General features: G+C 37.2%; 2 protein-coding genes across 13 annotated transcripts in view; both read right to left on the bottom strand.

Moving 5' to 3' along the window:
• The window catches only part of ctbp2a (C-terminal binding protein 2a), a 58,109-nt gene that overhangs the window by 14,364 nt on the left and 22,382 nt on the right, over positions 1-21,363 (bottom strand). For 7 of the 12 annotated variants that reach the window (XM_039681780.2, XM_039681783.2, XM_039681784.2 and 4 more), the window contains one exon: positions 20,122-20,157. The exons of 4 other annotated variants lie outside the window; for them this stretch is intronic. In XM_039681780.2, coding sequence (XP_039537714.1) covers positions 20,122-20,157 — 36 coding nt within the window. Of the gene's footprint in view, positions 1-1,022; positions 1,530-20,121; positions 20,158-21,363 lie in introns of those variants that run through there. One more of the 12 variants, XM_039681788.2, reaches the window with a different exon arrangement.
• LOC148973485 (uncharacterized) lies at positions 15,714-18,752 on the bottom strand. Its single transcript, XM_089120144.1, has one exon. It carries the CDS (start codon positions 18,181-18,183, stop codon positions 15,754-15,756), a length of 2,430 nt encoding a protein of 809 aa, XP_088976270.1. The 5' UTR covers positions 18,184-18,752; the 3' UTR covers positions 15,714-15,753.

A 21,363-nucleotide genomic window follows, 5' to 3' on the forward strand; every position in this document is an offset into this window, starting at 1 on the left:
TCAACAGAAGAAATAAAATCAAAGGTGAATAAATAATGACATTTCTAGTTTTGGGAGAACTATTACTTTAATGTATGTGAAACTAATTTGAGAGAGAGAGAGAGAGAGAGAGAGAGAGAGAGAGAGAGAGAGAGAGAGATAGAGAGAGAGAGAGAGAGAGAGAGAGAGAGAGAGGAGAGAGAGAGAGAGAGAGAGAGAGAGAGAGAGAGAGAGAGAGAGAGAGAGAAATGTAATACTCTCTTTGAAATCCCATGAACAATAAAAGTCTGTAAAAACAAAAGGAAATGAGAAGATTTTTCCATGGAGTTGCGTTGACGTGGATCTGTGCGCTTGTGTGTGTGTGTGTGTGTGTGTTAAATATGGCAGCGTGTATATCACACAGTATGTGTGAGTTTCCACACTTCTTAGGTGTGCCGCTGTGGTTTTAATAAGTGTGTACGTGTGTGTGTGTGTGTGTGTGTGTGTGTGTGTGTGTGTGTGTGTTACAAGCAATCTTGGATTTGAAAAAAACCTGGCAGCCAAGTGCCTCACCTCACTGTCAACTGCTGCTTATGGTTACCAAGCAACCTCATCTCTCACCGTCACACAAACACACACACACACACACACACAAAAAGACACTTTTTGCCTCAAAGCAAATAGACACTTGCAGAAAAGGAGTTAAAATGGTCAGATCACTGAATGGCCGTCCAGATCCTGAAATAAACCAGGTGCATGAGTGTCTAATAAGAGTGTATCTGTGCTGCGTCACTTTTTCTTCTCTCTCCACCCCTCCTGATCTATTACCCAGGGATTTGGTTGGCAAACATGCACACACGCACTCACTAACGATAAGGAGCCAGGAACACAAAGCACTGTGCACACACATGCCGAACTAGTTTGCAGATGTGTCACAGACAGTAGCCAAGACATGCGCTTGTGACACCATCAAAAAGCAAGTACCGTGCACACACGCGCGCGCACACACACAACACACAACACACACTTTTGCTTTTGGCCAATTTCAGAAACATGCGTCTTGCCTGGAAAATGCTGCCTCCACATTCCTCCCATGAAGAGCAGCCCAAAAAAGAGGGGAGAAATAAAAATGGAGGGAGGCGGCAGAGAAAAAGCGTTCTCCTGTGATTGTGTCCTGGGGGTATCCCTCCTCTCGCTGCCTGTCTGTCGCTCGCTCACTCCCCCATATGAGGGTGAGCGGAGATATCTGCTCTTCTTCGCTCAGGAAGGAAAACGTTCAGAGACGGACCGAAGAGCCTGTTGTTTTCATCCCTCGTTCTAGCCTCTCACTCTCGGCTTGTCCATCTTGATTGCCGTTTTCATCCCCCCCTTTCGTCTCGTTTTAGAACAGACCTCTCAAGGTTAAAAAGGAGAGGAATAATTACGCCTGGCCGAGTCGAGGAGAGTCACGGAAAGAGGGAGAGGGTCAAAAATTCCCACACGAGTGCCAGTGCAAACGAGTTGTGCCGTTCCACTCCTCACGCTTCCAATCACTCCCCCTTCTGTTGCTCTTTTTTTTTCGACCCACTCCTTTTTTTTTTCTCAACCGCACTCCCTTGCTCTCAAATTTATGATTTGGAGACCACAGTGGTTAGAGACTGCCAGCCTCTCCCTTCCACTCAAATCTGCTTTTCCTTTCTTTCTTTTATTTTCTCTTGCTCTTTCTACCTCTATTTTATTCACCCTCCCTCTAAATTACAGTCACTTAATTTTGTTAAAATGGTATTTATTTGGCTAATGTAATGTGAACACTAATGTGTGTGTGTGTTTGTGCTTTGTGAAAAGCAAAATGAAGGGTTGAAGAAAACCTGTCAAATAAACAAAACTACCTAACTAACAAATGGAAAAACAAACAAAAGAACAAATGAAAGAACAAAGTAATAAACGAAATGGACTAATTAAAGAAAAAACATAATACACGTCAAACAAATTAACAAACAAATAAATGAATGTGGGGAAAAACTGAAGGACCAAAAAATAAACAAGAAATGATTGAATGAAAGACTGAATTAATAAACAAAAATGTTTGAACGAACAAATGTTTCAACAAACAAATGATTCAACAACTAAAAGACCAAAAAAAACGGAACAAACCAAAGACGTCAACAAACAAACAAACTAATAAATAAAAGAAAATGATACTGACAACAAACTAATGAACAAAAATGGTGAATGAATGAATGAATGAACGAACGTACAAATGAATGTCAAATTAATGAAAGGAAAAAACAGACATTTATTTGAATAATATAACTAAAGAAAAAGCATCACTGCACAAAACAAACTAATGACCAAAAAAATGAATGAATGAATGAATGAACTAAGACCTGAACAAACTATTATAAGAAAACAAGAACAAACTAATGATCAAACAATGGATGAATGAAAAAACTAAGACCCAAAACAAAAGAACAAATTAAAAAAAGAAAACATGAACAAACTACTGACCAAAAATTTGATGAATGGATGGATGGATGAATGAATGATTGAATGATTGAATGAATGAACGAACGAACGAACTAAGACTCCAAAAAACTATAAAAAGAAAACAAGAACAAACTACTGACCAAACAATTGATGGATGAATGGATGGATGAATAAATGAATGGATGAATGGATGAATGAATGATTGAATGATTGAATGAATGAATGAACGAACGAACTAAGACTCCAAAAAACTATAAAAAGAAAACAAGAACAAACTAATGACCAAACAATTGATGAATGGATGAATGAATGAATGAATGAATTAATGAATGGATGAATGAACGAACGAACTAAGACTCGAAAAACTATAAAAAAATTGAAAACAAGAACAAACTACTGACCAAACTATTGATGAATGAATGAATTAACTAAGACTCGAAAAAAAACTATAAAAAGAAAACATGAACAAACTACTGACCAAACAATTAAAGAATGGATGGTTGAATGATTGAACGAATGAACTAAGACTCCAAAAAACTCTAAAAAAAAAACAAGAACAAACTAATGACCAAACAATTGATGAATGGATGGATGGACGAATGAATGAATGAATGAATGAATGAATGAATGAATGAATGAATGAATGAATGAACGAACGAACTAAGACTCGAAAAAACTCTAAAAAGAAAACAAGAACAAACTACTGACCAAACAATTGATGAATGGATGAATGAATGAATGAATGAATGAACGAACTAAGACTCGAAAAAACTAAAAAGAAAACAAGAACAAACTACTGATCAAACAATTGATGAATGTATGGATGAATGAATGAATGATTGAATGAATGCATGAATGAATGAACGAACGAACTAAGACTCGAAAAAACTCTAAAAAAAAACAAGAACAAACTAATGAACAAACAATTGATGAATGGATGGATGAATGAATTGAATGAGTGAATCAATGCATGCATGAATGAATGAACGAACGAACTAAGACTCGAAAAAACTATAAAAAGAAAACAAGAACAAACTAATGAACAAACAATTGATGAATGGATGGATGAATGAATTGAATGAGTGAGAGTGAATCAATGCATGCATGAATGAATGAACGAACGAACTAAGACTCGAAAAAACTATAAAAAGAAAACAAGAACAAACTAATGAACAAACAATTGATGAATGAACGAATGAACTAAGACCCAAATAAAAGAACAAACTATAAAAAGCAAACATGAACAAACTACTGACCATGAAAGAATGAATGAATGAACCAAGACCGAAACAATTAAAAGAATATCAAATGAATGTTTTGAACTAACAAATGTACCGACAAAAGAACTAACGTATTAATGAACATCGACTCTAAAAGAACAAGAATGACTGAAAGGAAGGGTCATTGTACACTGCATTGTGCAGACAGACACAACAGCTGTGTAGCTGCTCATGTTGTGTACAGTTGAGCTGAATGAGTGATTTTAAGCTACTTAAAATCCATATGAACACACTGTCACAGAGGCCAATACACACCGTCCCAAAGCACTTAACAGGATTTCCAGTGAAAGTCAAGACATTCGCTTCACTTTTCAGAGAATACACACCGAGAAAGGAATTGAACAGTCACCACATGAGTGGAGGGTCATATAACACACAGCTGGCCAGAGGAACCAGATCAGCACAATTAGCTTGAGATAAGACAATATCAGCCTTACAAGGGACATACCAAAGAAAACAGGATTTTCCTTGCACATTTCAAATAAAACAGTGTACACAGACACACTGTTATATTCTCAACACAAAGCTTCCTCTAGTTCAAACTGAACATTTAGAAAAACAAATCTGTAAATTATCATTGTGGTTTTGATGAGCTCATTAACATGTGAGCACCCTCATTTACATATCGTTACCGATTAGTATTCAGCAACTTGCCACACCTTGAGAGTCACATGAGAGTGTGAAGTACACCAGTTAGCCAATCATAACAGAGGTCATTTAAATAATGCTTTACAGGCAGAGTAGCAATCACACCCTGTTTTCTAAGAGGTCCTTTAAAAGGATCCAAGAGAGGGTGGCATGAAAAACTAAATTATCTCTGCTTTTGGGGCATGAAACCTTGACTGACCTCATAAGTGGACTTCAGGGGGAAAATACAAAAGCATGAATATGGTAGGGCGGCACAATGAATCGAAATAAAACCGAAATTACAATATGGCTTAGGGCGATTATCAAATTCCAAAGGCCTCAATTTAATGAAATAAATATAAGCGCTTTGAGTTGAAGCTTGGCACTTGACACTGTGGCACAGCTTAATCAACAAAGCTTGATTGAAATGAAGCTTAAAATGAAGAAATTGTACCGAAAAAATGAATTGTCACATTTTTCCTTAAATATATTATTTTTATTTTACATTGAAATACTCCAATGGTATTATTTCTTCTTTTGTTAAATAATTATATACATAAAATAATGATTTTTCTGATAACAATTGTATTTATTTATTTGATGTGCTTGTTTGTAGGGCTGCACAGTTTCATCAAATGTTTTATATATATTAATATGAATAGGAAAAAAATAAATAAATACATATATACACACACACACACACACACACACACACACACACACATATACAGTATATATACACACACACACACACACACACATATATATATATATATATATACAGTATATATATATATACAGTATATATATATATATATATATATAGATATATACACACACACATACACATATATATATATATATATATATATATATATACACACACACACATATACATACATACATATATATATATGTGTGTGTGTGTGTGTGTAAATATATAATAAATATATCAATATTTTATTATTTATTATTAACATAACTAAATATATAATAGTTCATTCATCCATCCATCCATTCATCAATTGTTTGGTCAGTAGTTTGTTCTTGTTTTCTTTTTATAGTTTTTTCAAGTCTTAGTTCATTCGTTCGCTCTTTCATTCATTCATTCAGCCATTCATCAATTGTTTGGTCAGTAGTTTGTTCATGTTTTCTTTTTATAATTTGTTCTTTTGTTTTTGGGTCTTAGTTTGTTCATTCATCCATTGTTTGATCATTAGTTTGTTCTTGTTTTCTTATAATAGTTTGTTCAGGTCTTAGTTCATTCATTCATTCATTTTTTTTTGGTCATTAGTTTGTTTGGTGCAATGATGCTTTTTTCTTTCATTAATTTGACGTTTGTTCATTCATTCATTAATTCATTCCATTTTTGTTCATTAGTTTGTTGATATATCAGAAAAAAAACATTATTAGATTTTCTCACCACAACATGCAGTGGCTTCATCAATATGGCTTAAATCCTTTCGAATACTTTTTTGATTTAAGAGTGAAATTTTTTGATTCACTTCTGTGCAAATCAAAACTGAATTGCAAATATATGACCATTTTCAAACAAGTTATGTACATTCTTCCAGCCTTATATTATTCAGACAAACTTCTCCCAGCCAAAACTGTGCATGCAATTCCATTTGGTGCTGCGGAAACGACATCTTTCCCCTTACATAGCCTACATTATTAAACAATGACGTGAAATCTCTACTATCACTTAAGAGTGCTGTGTAAGTAAACCTGCTGTGGTGACCAAACAAGAGAAAACAAACAACACGTTAACACAGATAATTAGCAGAGTGTTCATTCTTACACTCCTGATGGGAACACACTCACAGCAGATGTGATCTCTCAATCCTTTTCGTTCCCCAAAATACTTTTTTTTCCCTCTATTCATTAGTTTCACATTCTCTCGCTCCCTCATTCTGTTAGTTCTCTATATGACAGAAGCCATCTGGCCTTCTGAACGAGAGATTGGAACAGGGAATGAGAGGTTTACAATGCACGCACACACACACACACACACACACACACACACACACACACACACAGCTGTGTTTTGTTACATTAGAGCAGAGGCTCTTTATGAGGTGATAGTGCTTACCATTAATAGGGAAAGAGTTACAGCAAAAGCATACACACGTGCACAAACAAACACACTCACATGGTTAAAGAGTAAAATAAATAAACAAATAAAAATGGAAAGGAAAGCATGATGCACGTGAATGATGAATGTTACGATCACTTTCAACCACAAGACTGTCACTGTTCTGATAATATGCAATGCCCACTTTTCACAATCCAATCATTTCCCGACGGATAAAATCAAGACACACCCAACATTTCATTTCATTAGTTAAAATGCACAGTATGTATTTTTTGGCCACCAGGGGGCACTCAATCTAAATAATAACAAAAGACGTACATTGATGACGTCGGGAAACAACGTGGGCTCACGGGAGTTGTTGTCCTCACTGTATTAATTAATGAGTTACCTCACTGTATTAAATTGTAATGTATCATTATTGCATGATATTTGTGTCAATAATCGTCAAGCACGGGTGACTCCATGTAGTGGGAGGGGCCCCCAAATCAAATTCTGCTTAGGGCCCCCAAAAAGGCTCGGGACCAGCTCTGGTAGTCGTGGTCCATAACTAATACAGACTAATATAAATATTAGTCTCGGTCAAGTTTGGTGCAGTTGCAAAATCATACTAGCTACTACTTTTTTTTTCTTCGTCGTTTTCTTTGCTTTTATTGGTGGTAGTCCGGTGTTCCCCTTTGAGTTTGGCGGCTTCGCCGGGTTCCAAGTTCGAGAAAATAGAGGAGTCAAAGGTTATATGACGCCATAGACGAGCGACGAAACGGAAATAAAGAAACGGCCCGTGTCTTCGAATTAAACTATACATTTCTCCAGATTTGAAAGTTGGTGAAAACTGTCGGGATAATGCAAGTACACATCTAATAGAAATATATAACATAGACACAGTTATTTTTTGCTATTTTTAAAGCAGAAAAACTACATATTGTGCCTTTAAGACATCACATTACGGAAGCAAAACATGCAAAACATGCAAAGTTTCTTTGAGCAGATGTCTGTACTCTGTACAAACACAAGTCTGTCCTTGCAGGTATAAAGACATTCATACATCAGACGATTCTTTCATGTCTTTTGTCATTCATAGTTTCCATTGAATTGAAGTGCTAAACAATTTCTGGTCCTTCCAACATCTGCATCTGTTGTGCTGTCTGTGTTCATACAGAGATCTGCCTCTCCATCTACGAATGAAACTCAATCTCTGTGACCTTTTCATTTTCTCACAATGAATAATTCACCGGGACCTGTTTGCTATCTCACACACACTCTCTCTCCATCTCTCTCTCTCAAACACACACACACACACACACACACACACACACACACACACACACACACACACACACACACACAAAGAATATTGTGAACAAGGGTACTCTTCTGCAGTCATCCACATGTTCTCTCATTCTTCACAAAGATACCCATCTCAATTGCATTGTAAAAATCTCTGTTTCTAAACTCTGTGGTATCGTGCCGGCCGGGTCTGTTCATATTTACAGAATACCGAATATTTTCAGTCGCACACTACAAAAATTATATATTTGAAGCATTAACATTTTTATTATTATTACATAAAATATACTTGTAATATAATATAATTGTATTTAATTTATAAATATTTTTAAATAGAATTTTAGATAAAAAATACATCATATAATTGAATTATAAAATTATATAATTTAGTTTACTTTTAATGCTTCAGAACATGTTTTTAAAGTAGAATAAATGCATTAATATAACATAATATATAAATAATTGCATTGATAATATAATAAATAATAATATATTGTAACATCATATAGAAATAATTTTAGATCTTAATAATATTTATAATAACTTTCATGCTTTAGAACATGATTTCTATTTATTACATTTATAAATTGATAATAAATAAATGTATGCATTATAATATGAATAATTAAATTAAAAATGTATATATATATATATATATAAAATACATTTAATTAAATATAATTAATAAATAAATGCAAATACAATACAAATAATTGCATTGATAATATAATAAATAATAATATATTGTAACATCATATAGAAATAATTTTAGATCTTAATAATATTTATAATAACTTTCATGCTTTAGAACATGATTTCTATTTATTACATTTATAAATTGATAATAAATAAATGTATGCATTATAATATATGAATAATTAAATTAAAAATGTTTATATATATATATATATATATATATATAATAAATAAATTTAATGAAATATAATTAATAAATAAATGCACATACAATATATGAATAATTAAATTAAAATGTATATATATATATATATATATATATACACACACACACATTTTTAATTTAATTATTAATATATTATAATATATACATTTATTTATTATAAATTCATGTTTATATATATATATATATATATATACACATACATACATATATACATTTACACACAAACACACATACAACAATACTAGAAATTATACAGCTATAGGAGCAATTAATTCATAAAAAAAAATTGGAAGACAATGGCTGGCACTGACAAGAACTAATGCTTCAAAGAGTGTCAGGGAATCTTTCTTGCAATTTCAACAACAATGCAAACAATGTAATGTACTGCAATGTATTGGCAAACCAAATGTTTAAATTAGCAATGCATAAAAAGTAACACATGCATATGTGAGACAGTGGCAATGCAGCACTGGCCAAATAGAGCCAGTGATCGTTCTGTTAACTGGCCTGAATCTCTTTCTCCATCAGCACATCATTACTGCAGAACACTAGCATGACACTCATTTGTTCATTCAACGTTTGGTCTCTGTGACTTCGTAAAATCATTTAGTATATGCACACAGAAAGTGCCAGACTGAACATCCAAGAAGTACATGGACAAACAGCAACAAACTGCATACATGCAACGTGTGGTATACATTTACAAGTAGGACTAGCAAATGCTGTTATCAAAAGCAACAGCATAAGTGATTCACAAGTTGTTTAACATTTTATGAAGAAATATCAGACGCTAGTTGTTTACACACAGCTCTCGTCTACACACTGCACCAGGGCAAATTGATTATTCATACGTTCAAACAAACCAATATCGCACCAATTTCTGATTCTTTCATGCTAATATGCCATGTGGGACAGATGTAAACGTCAGAGATAGGTCAGATGAGTTGTCCTACTGCAGACAGGGATTACAGTACACGCATTCATTCATTTCTGCAGGATTATGTTCTGATGGAGACCGCTAACCCCAAACCCCCCACCCCGGCCTTTCCCACTGGGCCCGTCCTGCACAGATGGCTAGTGGGATTTTACCTCTCTAATCTCTTTTCTTTCATTCCCTCTCTCAGTCTTGTCTTTTCATTTCTAAAAACCCTCATTAAATGAATACGCTGAGTTGGAGAAAAGGGCACTGAAATGACTTTTGGTTTTGAGTGTCTTTTGCCCCCCAATTCTCATTCATCATTTCCTCTCTTTGCCTAACTCCATGTTAGATTTTCCACCAAATTTCCATTAGAGTCTGGTCAAATTCCTACATAATAATGATCACCGACTGCATACAAGTCAATATTATGTTGAAGCAACCACCTTTATTCTCCTGCCAAGACTAAATAAACCTGTAATATGAACAAAACTTAACCAGACATCAAGATGTCAAAAATCCAGTTAAATTCCTTTTTTTCCAGCAACTATAATCAGAGAATAATTGATATAATTACAAAAAAAGGATGGAGCATTGGAGCCTTACAATTTTTTCAGTAACAGGCCGATTCATAAACTGATATTTGGATTATTGAATTTAACTGAATATAATAAATACACACACACGCGTTTTAGAAAGAAGTCCATTATCATCGACAGGGTTGCATTTATTTAATCAAAAATAACATAAATAGAAAATCTAAAATACACTGTAAAAATGAAAATCTAATCAATAAAATTGTGGCAACAGATTACAAGCACTATTATTAATTAAACTGAACAAATTAGAATCGAGTAATAATTAATCAAATTATTCCTTAAAAGTTAACCATTTAAAATGAGTAAAGTTTACACCCAAAAAATAAACAAAAATATCTAAATAACAAACAGACATCAAAAATGAATTAAGATCTCTTTATTTTATATTGCCAACATTGAAGACACCTGATGTTAAAAAGTAGAATCACTGAAGGAGAAAACCTTCATTTTAAAACAAACACGGATCACCATAATGGTGACTTAAATGTATGTTTTTTTATGGGGTTGTACGTTTTACTCATTTTAAATAGTTAACTTTTAAGGAATTAATTTGATTAATTATTACTCAATTCTATTGTTAAATTGAATTAATAATATTGCTTGTAATCTGTTGCCACAATTTATTTTTTATTTTGTTTTCCATTTCTAATAAATATAAAAATGTAATTTATTCCTGTGATGCAAAGCTGAATTTTCAGTGTGACATGATCCTTCAGAAATCATTTTAATATGCAGATTTCCTGCTCAATTTCTGATTGATAGAAAAATTTCTGATTATTATCGATGTTGAAAATAGTTTTTGCTGCTTAACATTTTATACACCATGGCAAAATACCACACTTGGATACCATGATTTGATAACATGGTACTGAATAATTTCTATATGCATCTACCAAAATATTTAACAGGCAACAGGATACTCAAGTAAACTTTAGTAATATCATTATACATGTCCAAAAAAGCTTAAATTCACAGTGTTCATTAAAACTTTAGGTCCTTTTAGCCTTAAATGTGCCATCTATTTATCTAAGCTAGACTCATGTTTAAAGGGATACTCCACCCAAAAATGACAATTCTGTCATGATTGACTCATCCTCAAGTTGTTGCAACCCTGTATGAGTTTCTTACTTCTGTTGAACACAAAAGGAATCGTGTTGATGAACGATTGGAACTTTTGGCACCATTGACTTCCATAGTATTTTTTTTCTACTATTGAAGTCAATGGTGCCAAGCAACTGTTTGGTTCCAATCATTCTTTAAAATATCTTCTTTTGTGCTCATCAGAAGAAAGAAACTCATACAGGGATGAATCAACTCAAGGGTGAGTCAATCATGACAGAATTGTCATTTTTGGGTGGAGTATCCCTTTAAAAGACCATTCAAAATGTAAACAAACAAAAAAGTGGTAACTGCACCACAATATTTGCATACTGAATTGTGATTGATCATGTCCCTCAATCTATTTAACCATATCATCACCTTTACACTGGGAAAAAGGAGAAATTATGTTGATTCTCTTTGAGAGAATGAAAACAAATCACATGCTAATTGTCAAGCCGATGACAAAGTGGCTCTCAAAGATGGCTCAACATTTCATTACACAAAATCTAGCATGCACTAGCATAAACACTTACTGTGACTATAAAGAAACACCGTGGCCTAGAATTAAATAATTCAACTTAACAGCCTACACTAGAGTAAATCGTACCATGAAGCGTCCTTTCAGCGTAACACTTCTGATCCATGACCAGGAGCAGCTTATCCCAGACTACAGGATGATCACTCAAAACGCCTCAGTCCTAAGAGCTCTTGTTCAAAAAAGACCTTCAAAAGAATCAAAAATCAATATCGAATAATACACCAGATACAAAAAACACAAACAACAATACGCAAACATATGGACACCTGACCTGGAACACTCTCATGTGGGCTGACCGTGACACACATCGCCATGACTACATAATCCCTTCTTACTAGAAAGGAAGGTCTTTTGCCAGGGTCGCCCCAGCATGTCCATATATAGACGCAATTAGTCTTTGGGGGTATATGGAATGACCATATATGGTAAAGGAAGTCTCTTTTCAGATCAGTTCATTGAGATGTATTAGACCGTAAGGAACGATACACTATATGTGCATGCTTTCTAAAAGAGAGAGCGCAATAATAATAATTATAATAAAAATAAAAAAATCAGAGCAGTCGTTGCTACCAAAAACAGGTCACCTAGCAACACACAATTAAGGAATACCCTGCGAGCCCGCAGTCTACAGCCTGTCCATTAGCAGACGAAATTACTGGCTAAACAAACAACCATCTCCCACATGCAAATGACTTTGTTGTGCATAAGAGAAGCGCTCATATTCTGCTCGAGACCGCTTGCCCACTGGGGCTTTTCACAGATGTTTAGGACATGAGCAATGTACTCTGACTCTATCCAACCTGAAACATCTGGAGACAGAGATGACTGGGGCACTGTAGAAATGGTTTCATTACATGGAACGAAAGCCAGCTAAACCCATTAACTCAAGTGAGACAGCAGAGGTGTAACAGAAGCAAAGGGAGGCAAAAAGACACAAAGGGAAAATGGAAGCCTTTGAAAGAGAAACTAAACGAGAGGATGCATGAGATAGCCGTGGATTAGAGACTGTCGTAAAAAGAAGAGTTAAAAGATTATGATGTTATCTGTCCTCTATTCTAGGGATGATCAACCAGTCCTCCAACAACTGACTTGCCGATAGACACAAAAAAACACATGCGCTATAATGTAGTAGATCAGCCAAGTTTTTATTTCACTGGATTATCCAAAAAATAGCTTAATAGTGGTTATCTAACATTTAACACCCCCGCCAACTCGCCAAATGCGGGTGTACTTCAGCAGTGGTTTGTAACGCAGTCACTCCTATTAGCCATTTAGACTGTTAAATTTTATATATACATATATATATATATTTATATATATATATATATATATATATATATATATGTATATACACATTTTTTCAATTGAAGTATTATAAATGTGCAATGCAGTTGTCAAAAATATAGATTTTTTGACACATAGATAGTGAAATATTTGAAACATTTCCAATATACATTTTCCACAAAGTACCGCGATACCAACTTCGCTTTCTCATCTCTCCGACAGAGTTGACGCACAAACCCGCCTCCCCTAACTCACTCGTTTCATTTGCAACATTTGAATAATGTTGGTTTTACAGGGCTTGGATTTCGGCATGGAATTCCTCATAATTTTACATAGGGATGCACCGATATGAAAATTTTGGCCGATAACGATAATTTTTTTATATTTGAAAGCCGATAACCGATATATCGGCCGATAAATCTAAATCCATTTTTTTATATAATTTTTGAAAGCCTGATTGCAAAAACTAAAGTCTCACAATTAAAATCTGTTCCCAAACACAATTATAATGTTCTCATTATAATTTCATGTTGCTGATATTACAGCCAATTTTGCACTTAACTATATTTTCCTTTTTGATTCCAATCATATTTCAAGCAATTAAGATCAATCATGTTGAACAGTGCGCATCTTAAGTGTCTCGGTGTCAAGTGATGAAGTAAATAATTCATTATTTATCAGCTTTAATATATCAGCCAAATTTTATTATCGGGCCGATAACGATAACATAAAAATGAAAAAATATCGTCCGATACCAAAAATGCGTGCACATAAAGCCACCTCTCAGTACTAAATTGAGGTCTTTTATGCTGCTTATTGCACATAAACAGACGAATACACAAAAATAATGTCAAAATGCTGGTCTTGGTGAGTATACACGTAAACACAGTCAGATAAGCACATAAAAAGCATGTTTAATGGATCCGTGAAACAGGTCTTGATAAAGCAGCAGTAAAAAATCTAAATGGTAGATTTATATAATATAATATATCAGTTATATATTATATATATATATATATATATACAACGGATGTTAATAATATAATAACATCTCCCCAGATTTTGGTCATACTGCCCAACCCTACTGAAGCTGCTTGCTAACCAGGCTGAACCAGTCAGCCTTTTATAACTGCTCATTTCTCTCCCACCCCAGAGGCTCTCCAATCATATCCATACACTCTGATTACTATCACCACAATGTGATTAGCCTGACTATGGTGATGTGTTGTTTAATTTCCTGTCGGTGTCTGACACTGCATCTCCATTTCGACTCAAAGTAAAACTCCCTGCGCTGCCTCCCCACCCCCTCAGTGCAGTCATTGGTCATCGTTCTGAAACAGCCAATGTGGGCTGGAAACCGTCTCTAACACCAGCGGCACCAGGTGGGATTCAAGAACACAGAAATATGACACCTTTACAGTCTTTAGCACTATCTGCAAAACATGCATGTGCATCAGCATCAAGTCCTGCAACAACATTTGAATGAATCCCACAAAACATACTGAATATTACTGCATAGTGCAAAAATCCAAATTAGACTTTTTTCATTTTATTTTGTGACATTATTTTCATTCTAGTTAAGCAAATCCCACTAAAATGTAATGCATCTTAGTTTTTTTGTAATCGAATTTGCAATAGATTCAGATTAAATGAATGTTTTTTTAAATGAACATAAAAGCAGATTGACAAATACTATCAAGTCATAAAAAATACAATTAAAATAACGGTTTTGCAAATAATAACGGTTTTCAATAATGAAAAGGCTATTTTTTGTATTATGCTAATTGCTTTGCTTAAATGTTGTGTAAATAATGTCCCTTAACTATAGATGAACTACATGTTCAGTTATTTCTCACATTGAAATTTCCGCTTCGCTCCCTTGTGCTGGTCCAGTCCATCATTCTGATCTTGCCTATATACGCCTGAAAGTGACAATTCACATCAAACATGCATCAAGTGGCTCTACCACTAACTGACAGGCTACACTTCACTCACAGTATCTTAGTCAAACAGATCAGCAGCGACGGGCAGAGAGTGACAGAGGTTTAAACTAGCAAAGACAAACCATGAGAATAAAAAATAAGACATGTCACTCCAAATTCATTTAGAGACGCCTACAAGAGAGCATCAATAACATTAAAGCAATGTAATATATAATTCCAAGCCATAAAAAAAAACAGTCTAACATTCAGTGACACCCTGAAGCTGATAATGACTAATACTGCATGAATGTGACTGACAAATAACAAAATAGGCCACTGAACCACAAGGCAACATAATGAAACAACGCTGGCACAATTACTATGTCACTCATTGTAAAAAGAAAGTCCAAAGTAAGTTTACTTTTAAATGAGCTTGTGCTAGACAAAAATACAATATTCAGTCAGTGGTATGCAGCTCTGCAATGACAAGGTTTAAAGGATGTGGGAATTGTTATTTTTTTCTAATCCTTTATGTACAAAAAAAGGCTGCATCTGATCTGGAACAAAACAAAGCCAAACTAGCTACAAAAGCTTTGATCTGAAAGAATAATATGATCACAATAATATAATGATACAAGATGAGTCTTGCTCAACATTAGACAAAGGAAGGAACAGAGATGATATCTCAGTACAGGACGCTCTGGTAAAATCATTAGCAACTCAATTCACTACTTTTTCAGCAACAAAACAAACAGCACAGTTTATTCTTCAAAGGAGGTGTATCGGTGTAGCACTTCTAAAAAGTGAAGTTCAAAGGGAAAAATGTAACTTGAATCAATGAACCTACAATCATATGATTCAGACACACTCACGCTGACACAGTTAGGAGCTGAAGCACTAGAGAGGGTGGAGGAGGGGAAGATAGGAAAATGTGAAAAGGTAATGGAAGAGGGCTTTGATTTACTTGTGTCCGGCGATGCCATAGTGGAGACAATGACCGGAGGTCCAGTACGCCGGCTGAGCTTCTGATTAGACGGACTCACACCTTGACCTGGACCGGCACTACCAACAGGTACTAGGGCTCCGTCTGAGGACACTCCAGCCCTGCGCATTACTTGTGGGCTTACATGGGGACTGGGCATGGGAGACATCGTGGCCAAGCTTCGATCCCTCTTTAACAACTCCATTGGTACAGTATAGTTGGTTGTGTATGCCTTCGGAGCTTGCTGGGGTGCCAAAGCAGGCATGGTCATTGGCAGTGCTGGCAAAGGCTGTGGCATTGCATGGATTGCCATTTGGGATGGCATTACTGGCAGATGAGATGGAATGCCTACGTGTTGGGACATTGAAGTCATATGTGACATGGACAAGCCAGTATGCGGATTGTAGCCTGATAATGGGCGAGGCTGGACTGGAACCACAGAACCACTGTATCCTCCTGCAGACCTGGCTCCAGGATACCCACTGGTCTGGTCTAGAAGTTGCTGGGAGGGAGCACTGCTGGGTCTCCGACTATAGCCCTCACCCATCCTGGCAGATACCGTCTGCATTGGGGTAGAGGGTGGCTGCATATATTGGGACTCCAAGCCTGGAGTCAAGGGTGGCGGCTGGTGCGTATAAATGTCACTACGATGGCTAAAGCTGTTGGATCTGCCACGTACTGGAGCACTGGGATGCAGGGGGGTAGCAGGAAGGGTTTCAGGTGGTCGTTTGCAACTAAGCACAACACGAGACAGAACCCTGGCTTGGCCCAAGTTGGGGGCCACTGAACGTACATCATTTTCCTCCATTACAGCCAACATTGCAGTGGAGTCAAAGCCCTGCTGCAGCAGTGAAGTGATGGTGCTGTCCGAGAGGCCCTCTTTTTGCAGCAATGCCAGAAACTCAGGGTCTGCATTTCTTTTAGGGTCTACAGGAGGCACTGGGGTCTGAGGGACAGTGGGAGGAGGAGCAGGACTTAAAGGCTGAGCAGGAAGTTGTGGTAACAGAGCAGGAGTGGTTACTGGGGCAAGGGCTGTAGAGGGAACTGGAGTGTAGACCGGATTTGGAGGTGCCATGGGTTGCACATGTGGAACTTGCTGCACTGGCTGAACCTGAGGTACCTGCTGAACTTGCTGCACTGGTTGCATTTGCTGCACTGGTTGCATTTGCTGCACTTGCTGCACTGGTTGCATTTGCTGCACTGGCTGAACCTGCTGCATTTGCTGCACTGGCTGAACCTGCTGCATTTGCTGCTGCTGTATTTGTTGTTGCATTTGTTGCTGTGCTTGCTGTTGAGCCTGTTGTTGGACTTGCTGTTGCTGCTGTATGGTGTATGGTGAGGGGTTTTCCTGATGCATGACCATACCTCGGGCAGTTCCATCCATTCCTTGAGCAGCTGGATCAACCACCAGGCAAGTGGCTGCTGGCTGATCAATCGGCCTTCCGTTAACGTCACTGTAATGGCTAGTGAGAGAGACAGGTGGCTCAGCACCGTAACGGGGAGAACTTGGCTCCATTATATAACGAGCTGGAGATGGTGCTCGGCTTGGAATGCGCTGCCCATCCTGCATCATTTTTGTGCCAGGAGTAGCAGGTGGGGGTCCAGGCAGGGATGTTTCCCTATAAATACGACCCATGTCATGAGAACTTGGAGGTGGGGGAAGAGGCATGCCAGGTGTTGGGGCAGCAGAACCAGGCCGACCTCCTGAACTCTGTTCCCACAGTTGCCGAGGACCTGCCATCATTCCATAATGTGTCGATGACCTACTGAGAGAATGAGGTTGCTCTCCACGATAGAATCCGTCTGTTGGCCGAGGTGGCATGCCTGGGTCTTGCTGATAGTAGTCATGGTGTGGCTGGGAACCACGGTTAGCCATAGAATGTCGATCATAATGGCTGTTCAACTCAGGAACGGAGCTTTTTCTTATGTTACGTGGGTCCGGACGATCCAAATAACTTTGGTTGTAAAGAGATTGCTGGTAGGAGTCTGGCTCCCTTTTCAAATCGAGGTCAGGAGGACGCACTCCAGGCGGTGGCTCGTACCATCCCCCTCCAGTATCTGCTCCATAGCTCAGCGAGTTGCGTCGACCAGCCATCCGGGCCTGCTGCTCGTAAACACTGTCACTGCGCTCCCAATGACCCTCATTCCCACCCAGCGTGTCCCAGCTCTGGGAGCGGCCAATCGGCAACTGCTTACTGGAGAGCAACATGAGGAACAGATATACCTTACTCACAGGGAAGAAAAATGAGAGAGGTTTTCCTTTAAGTTCCTAGTTGCAGGCTGATGTCAAGTGGTGAAAGGAAGGAGTATGGAAGAAAAAATTAAAACAGAAGATATTGCTTTTCACCTGAGGTCCAGTTGTAATTTCTGTCTCCCGTCTCTATCACAGTGGCAAGGTCTGGCTATCAAATGGCTCCTCTTGCTTGGCGACCGGTGAATAATTAATCTGGGGAATACTGCTGGTGGTGATGGAAGCAGGAAAGAGGACACCAAGCGCTCTCACAAATAACGTTGGTAGGTGAAGCCTGCCTGACTACTCCATTCTGGCAATGCAAAGCGACAAGCGGGAACAGACAGAGGGAAAGAAAAAGAAAGAAAACGGAGAGACAGGAAGGAAAATTTTTACAAGGGGAGGGTTGATGTGGGGGAGGCAGGGGTTTGTGATAATCCAGCGACGCTGATCCGCTCCAACTCCAACATTTTACTCATTCAGATTGCTATGAGGGATTACAGACCAAATAAAGCCAGCTTAAATCCACTCTTCCCCCTTGTGACGTCACGTACAAACACACACAAAATGTGTCCCTGATGATAATGAACACAACAAATAAATCCTTTTGGACAGGAAGTCAGGAACCCGTGCTGCCGGAGACACACTTACCTTAAGCCAATGGTCAAGGTGGTCTGTGTTTCATTCAAAAGCCTAGCCAGCTGGCATTGAGCAGGAGATCTTTGCTGGACGCTAAGAGGTGGACCAGCGAAACTAGTACAGATCTAATACAGCAGGGCAATATCGTGTAGCACTGTCAGGAAACGTCAAATCCTGATTGAACAGTAATCCTATGATGGACCAGCAATGCCTGCAGAGCTAAGCAAATGCAGAGATCCAGGATCACCACTCATCTATTACATTATGACCCGAGCTGAAACCAGCACAGCTATATGAACCACTGCCTGCAAATAACATGTACAGCACACCAAAAATGAGGTCATAAAGCTTATGGATCACAATACAGATGCACACACACACAAAAAAACAGCTTCATTACATCAGATCTGATGCAAATTACGATACCGCTTTCTTTGAGCATTACGTAAGCATGGCTTTTGGTAGCCCAAAATGAATTTAAATAAAAGACCAAATAGAATATATATATTTTTTTTTTTTTTAAATGTAGAAATTTGGATAGGAATGGCGGTCTGCTTTTCTTTGGCTTCCCCTTTTTCATCCTGGTCTGTTTATTTTGGCTGAGTAGAACTGAAATACTAGCATAAATTGAACTGAAATGCACCTCTTTACACATATACACACACAGTCAGCAATTTTTGCAATTTTCTCTACTATGCATCCAATCTCTATCACTTAGCACATAAAAGTAAATTATATGAGAACAACACTCATTTACAAGAGATGGCAGTAACAATTGTCAATCCCAAATGTCAGAAGAAGAGAAGGGGAGGTGGATGTATCCGGAAGAGGAGAACTAAACACACACACACACACACACACACAAGCCAAGCAGCATTTGCACTGTGGACAAATCAGCATGATCATAAACTTCTGTGATCAATTTTTTTACTTAAATAAGTCAAGAGAGTGAACAACACAATTTAAGGAAGGAATTTTACTTCACAATTTAAGATAGTCCGTTGGGGTGGGCGGTGATACATTTGGGTTGCCAGATGTCCCAGTGCTAAAGCTACATGGCTTGTGTGTGTGTGTGTGTGTGTGTGTGTGTGTGTGTGTCTGTGTTTACTTCTCTTCTACTGGCTGCATACACCTCCCCTTCTCTTCTTCTGACATTTGGGATAGACAATTGTTACTGCCATCCATTGTAAATGAGTGTTGTATAATTTATCCATAAGGATGTTATCATTTCATAGCAACACATCAAAATTTATCAGAAACACATCAAAATTTACTCACTCTTATGCCGTTCCAAACCTGGATGACTTTCTTTTTCTGTGAAACACAAAAGAAGACATTTTTAAAAAAAAAATGTCTCAGTGGATTTTTGTCCATAAAATCAAAATGGGTCCTAATGTTGTTTGGACCCCATTGTTCTTTTAAAATACCTTCTTTTGTGTTCTGCAAAAGAGAGAAATGCATACAGGTTTACAATGACATGAGGCTGCGTAAACTACGACAGGATTTTGGGTGAGCTGTCCCTTTAATAGAACAATGACGCTGTTTATGTGGAATAAAAAAACAAAGAAACCATCACCCCATGTTTTGCCATTCCCCACCGAGAAAGCATGGCTATGTTATTAAGATAAGCATTCTAAAACCCACAGGGGGTGAGGGGGGGAAATCTGGGACATCAAATAATACTACAATATCAAAAGCCTTGCAAATATGTTTCATGGGAAAAAAAATTCCATCAATATGAATGCTAACAGTTGAATCTTGAGTTTTTGGTTTAGAAAGAGCTTTTTTTGTGAACAGATTTTGCCCACCTGCCACTGAAACACTCCACCCAAATCCTTCCTGATCCCCACAAACACCAGAGAAAGAGAGATGGAGAGGGAGGGAGGGCGAGAGAAAGACTTGTGAGGATAAAATTAATAGGGTATATTCTCCAACTATTTGTCATTGTGATACATCCTGCATTTTGATATCGTCTAAAGCAGTGCACAGTTTTAAAGTGACTTTCCAGCACTATGCCTCGTCTTAATCATTTCAGCTACAGCTATGGTTGGAATTTCACTTTGGCTTTAAGCCTGGTGTTCAGAATTAACAACACCGGTATACGTTACCATTTCCAGATTCCAAACAAGTCCCAAGACCCAATATAGCTTCCTTGTCATAAGTGACCCAATTGTACAGTATACTCTACAAAGACAAGACACACAAAAAGTGCTAAACTCGGGAGATTCGACCCTAGTAACTAATTTCAGAATTATCATGTTGCTGAGATATATGGCACGAATACTCTAATAAGCATAAAAATACATAGTTAAAACTTGTTGCGCTGATGCCTTACAAGTACACTTGGTTTTGAAATAGAGCACTAGAGAGTAATACATCCAAATAAAATAAAATCTCTCTGGAAGAGTTTTTCTTTCTCTTTGTGACTTTTTCTTTAACACACGCAGTGAGAGAATTATATTTGGTTCTAACTGCAACACAATAACCAAAAAGAAAAACAACATGGATCTGTACAGTTAC

The sequence above is a fragment of the Pimephales promelas genome, chromosome 15 (genome assembly GCF_988280905.1).
Source record: "Pimephales promelas chromosome 15, fPimPro1.hap1.1, whole genome shotgun sequence".
NCBI classification, from domain to species: Eukaryota; Metazoa; Chordata; class Actinopteri; order Cypriniformes; family Leuciscidae; genus Pimephales; species Pimephales promelas.

Coding starts and splice junctions, on each gene's coding strand:
- LOC148973485 (XM_089120144.1), bottom strand. CDS start 18,183: ATGTTGCTCTCCAGTAAGCAGTTGCCGATTGGCCGCTCCCAGAGCTGG.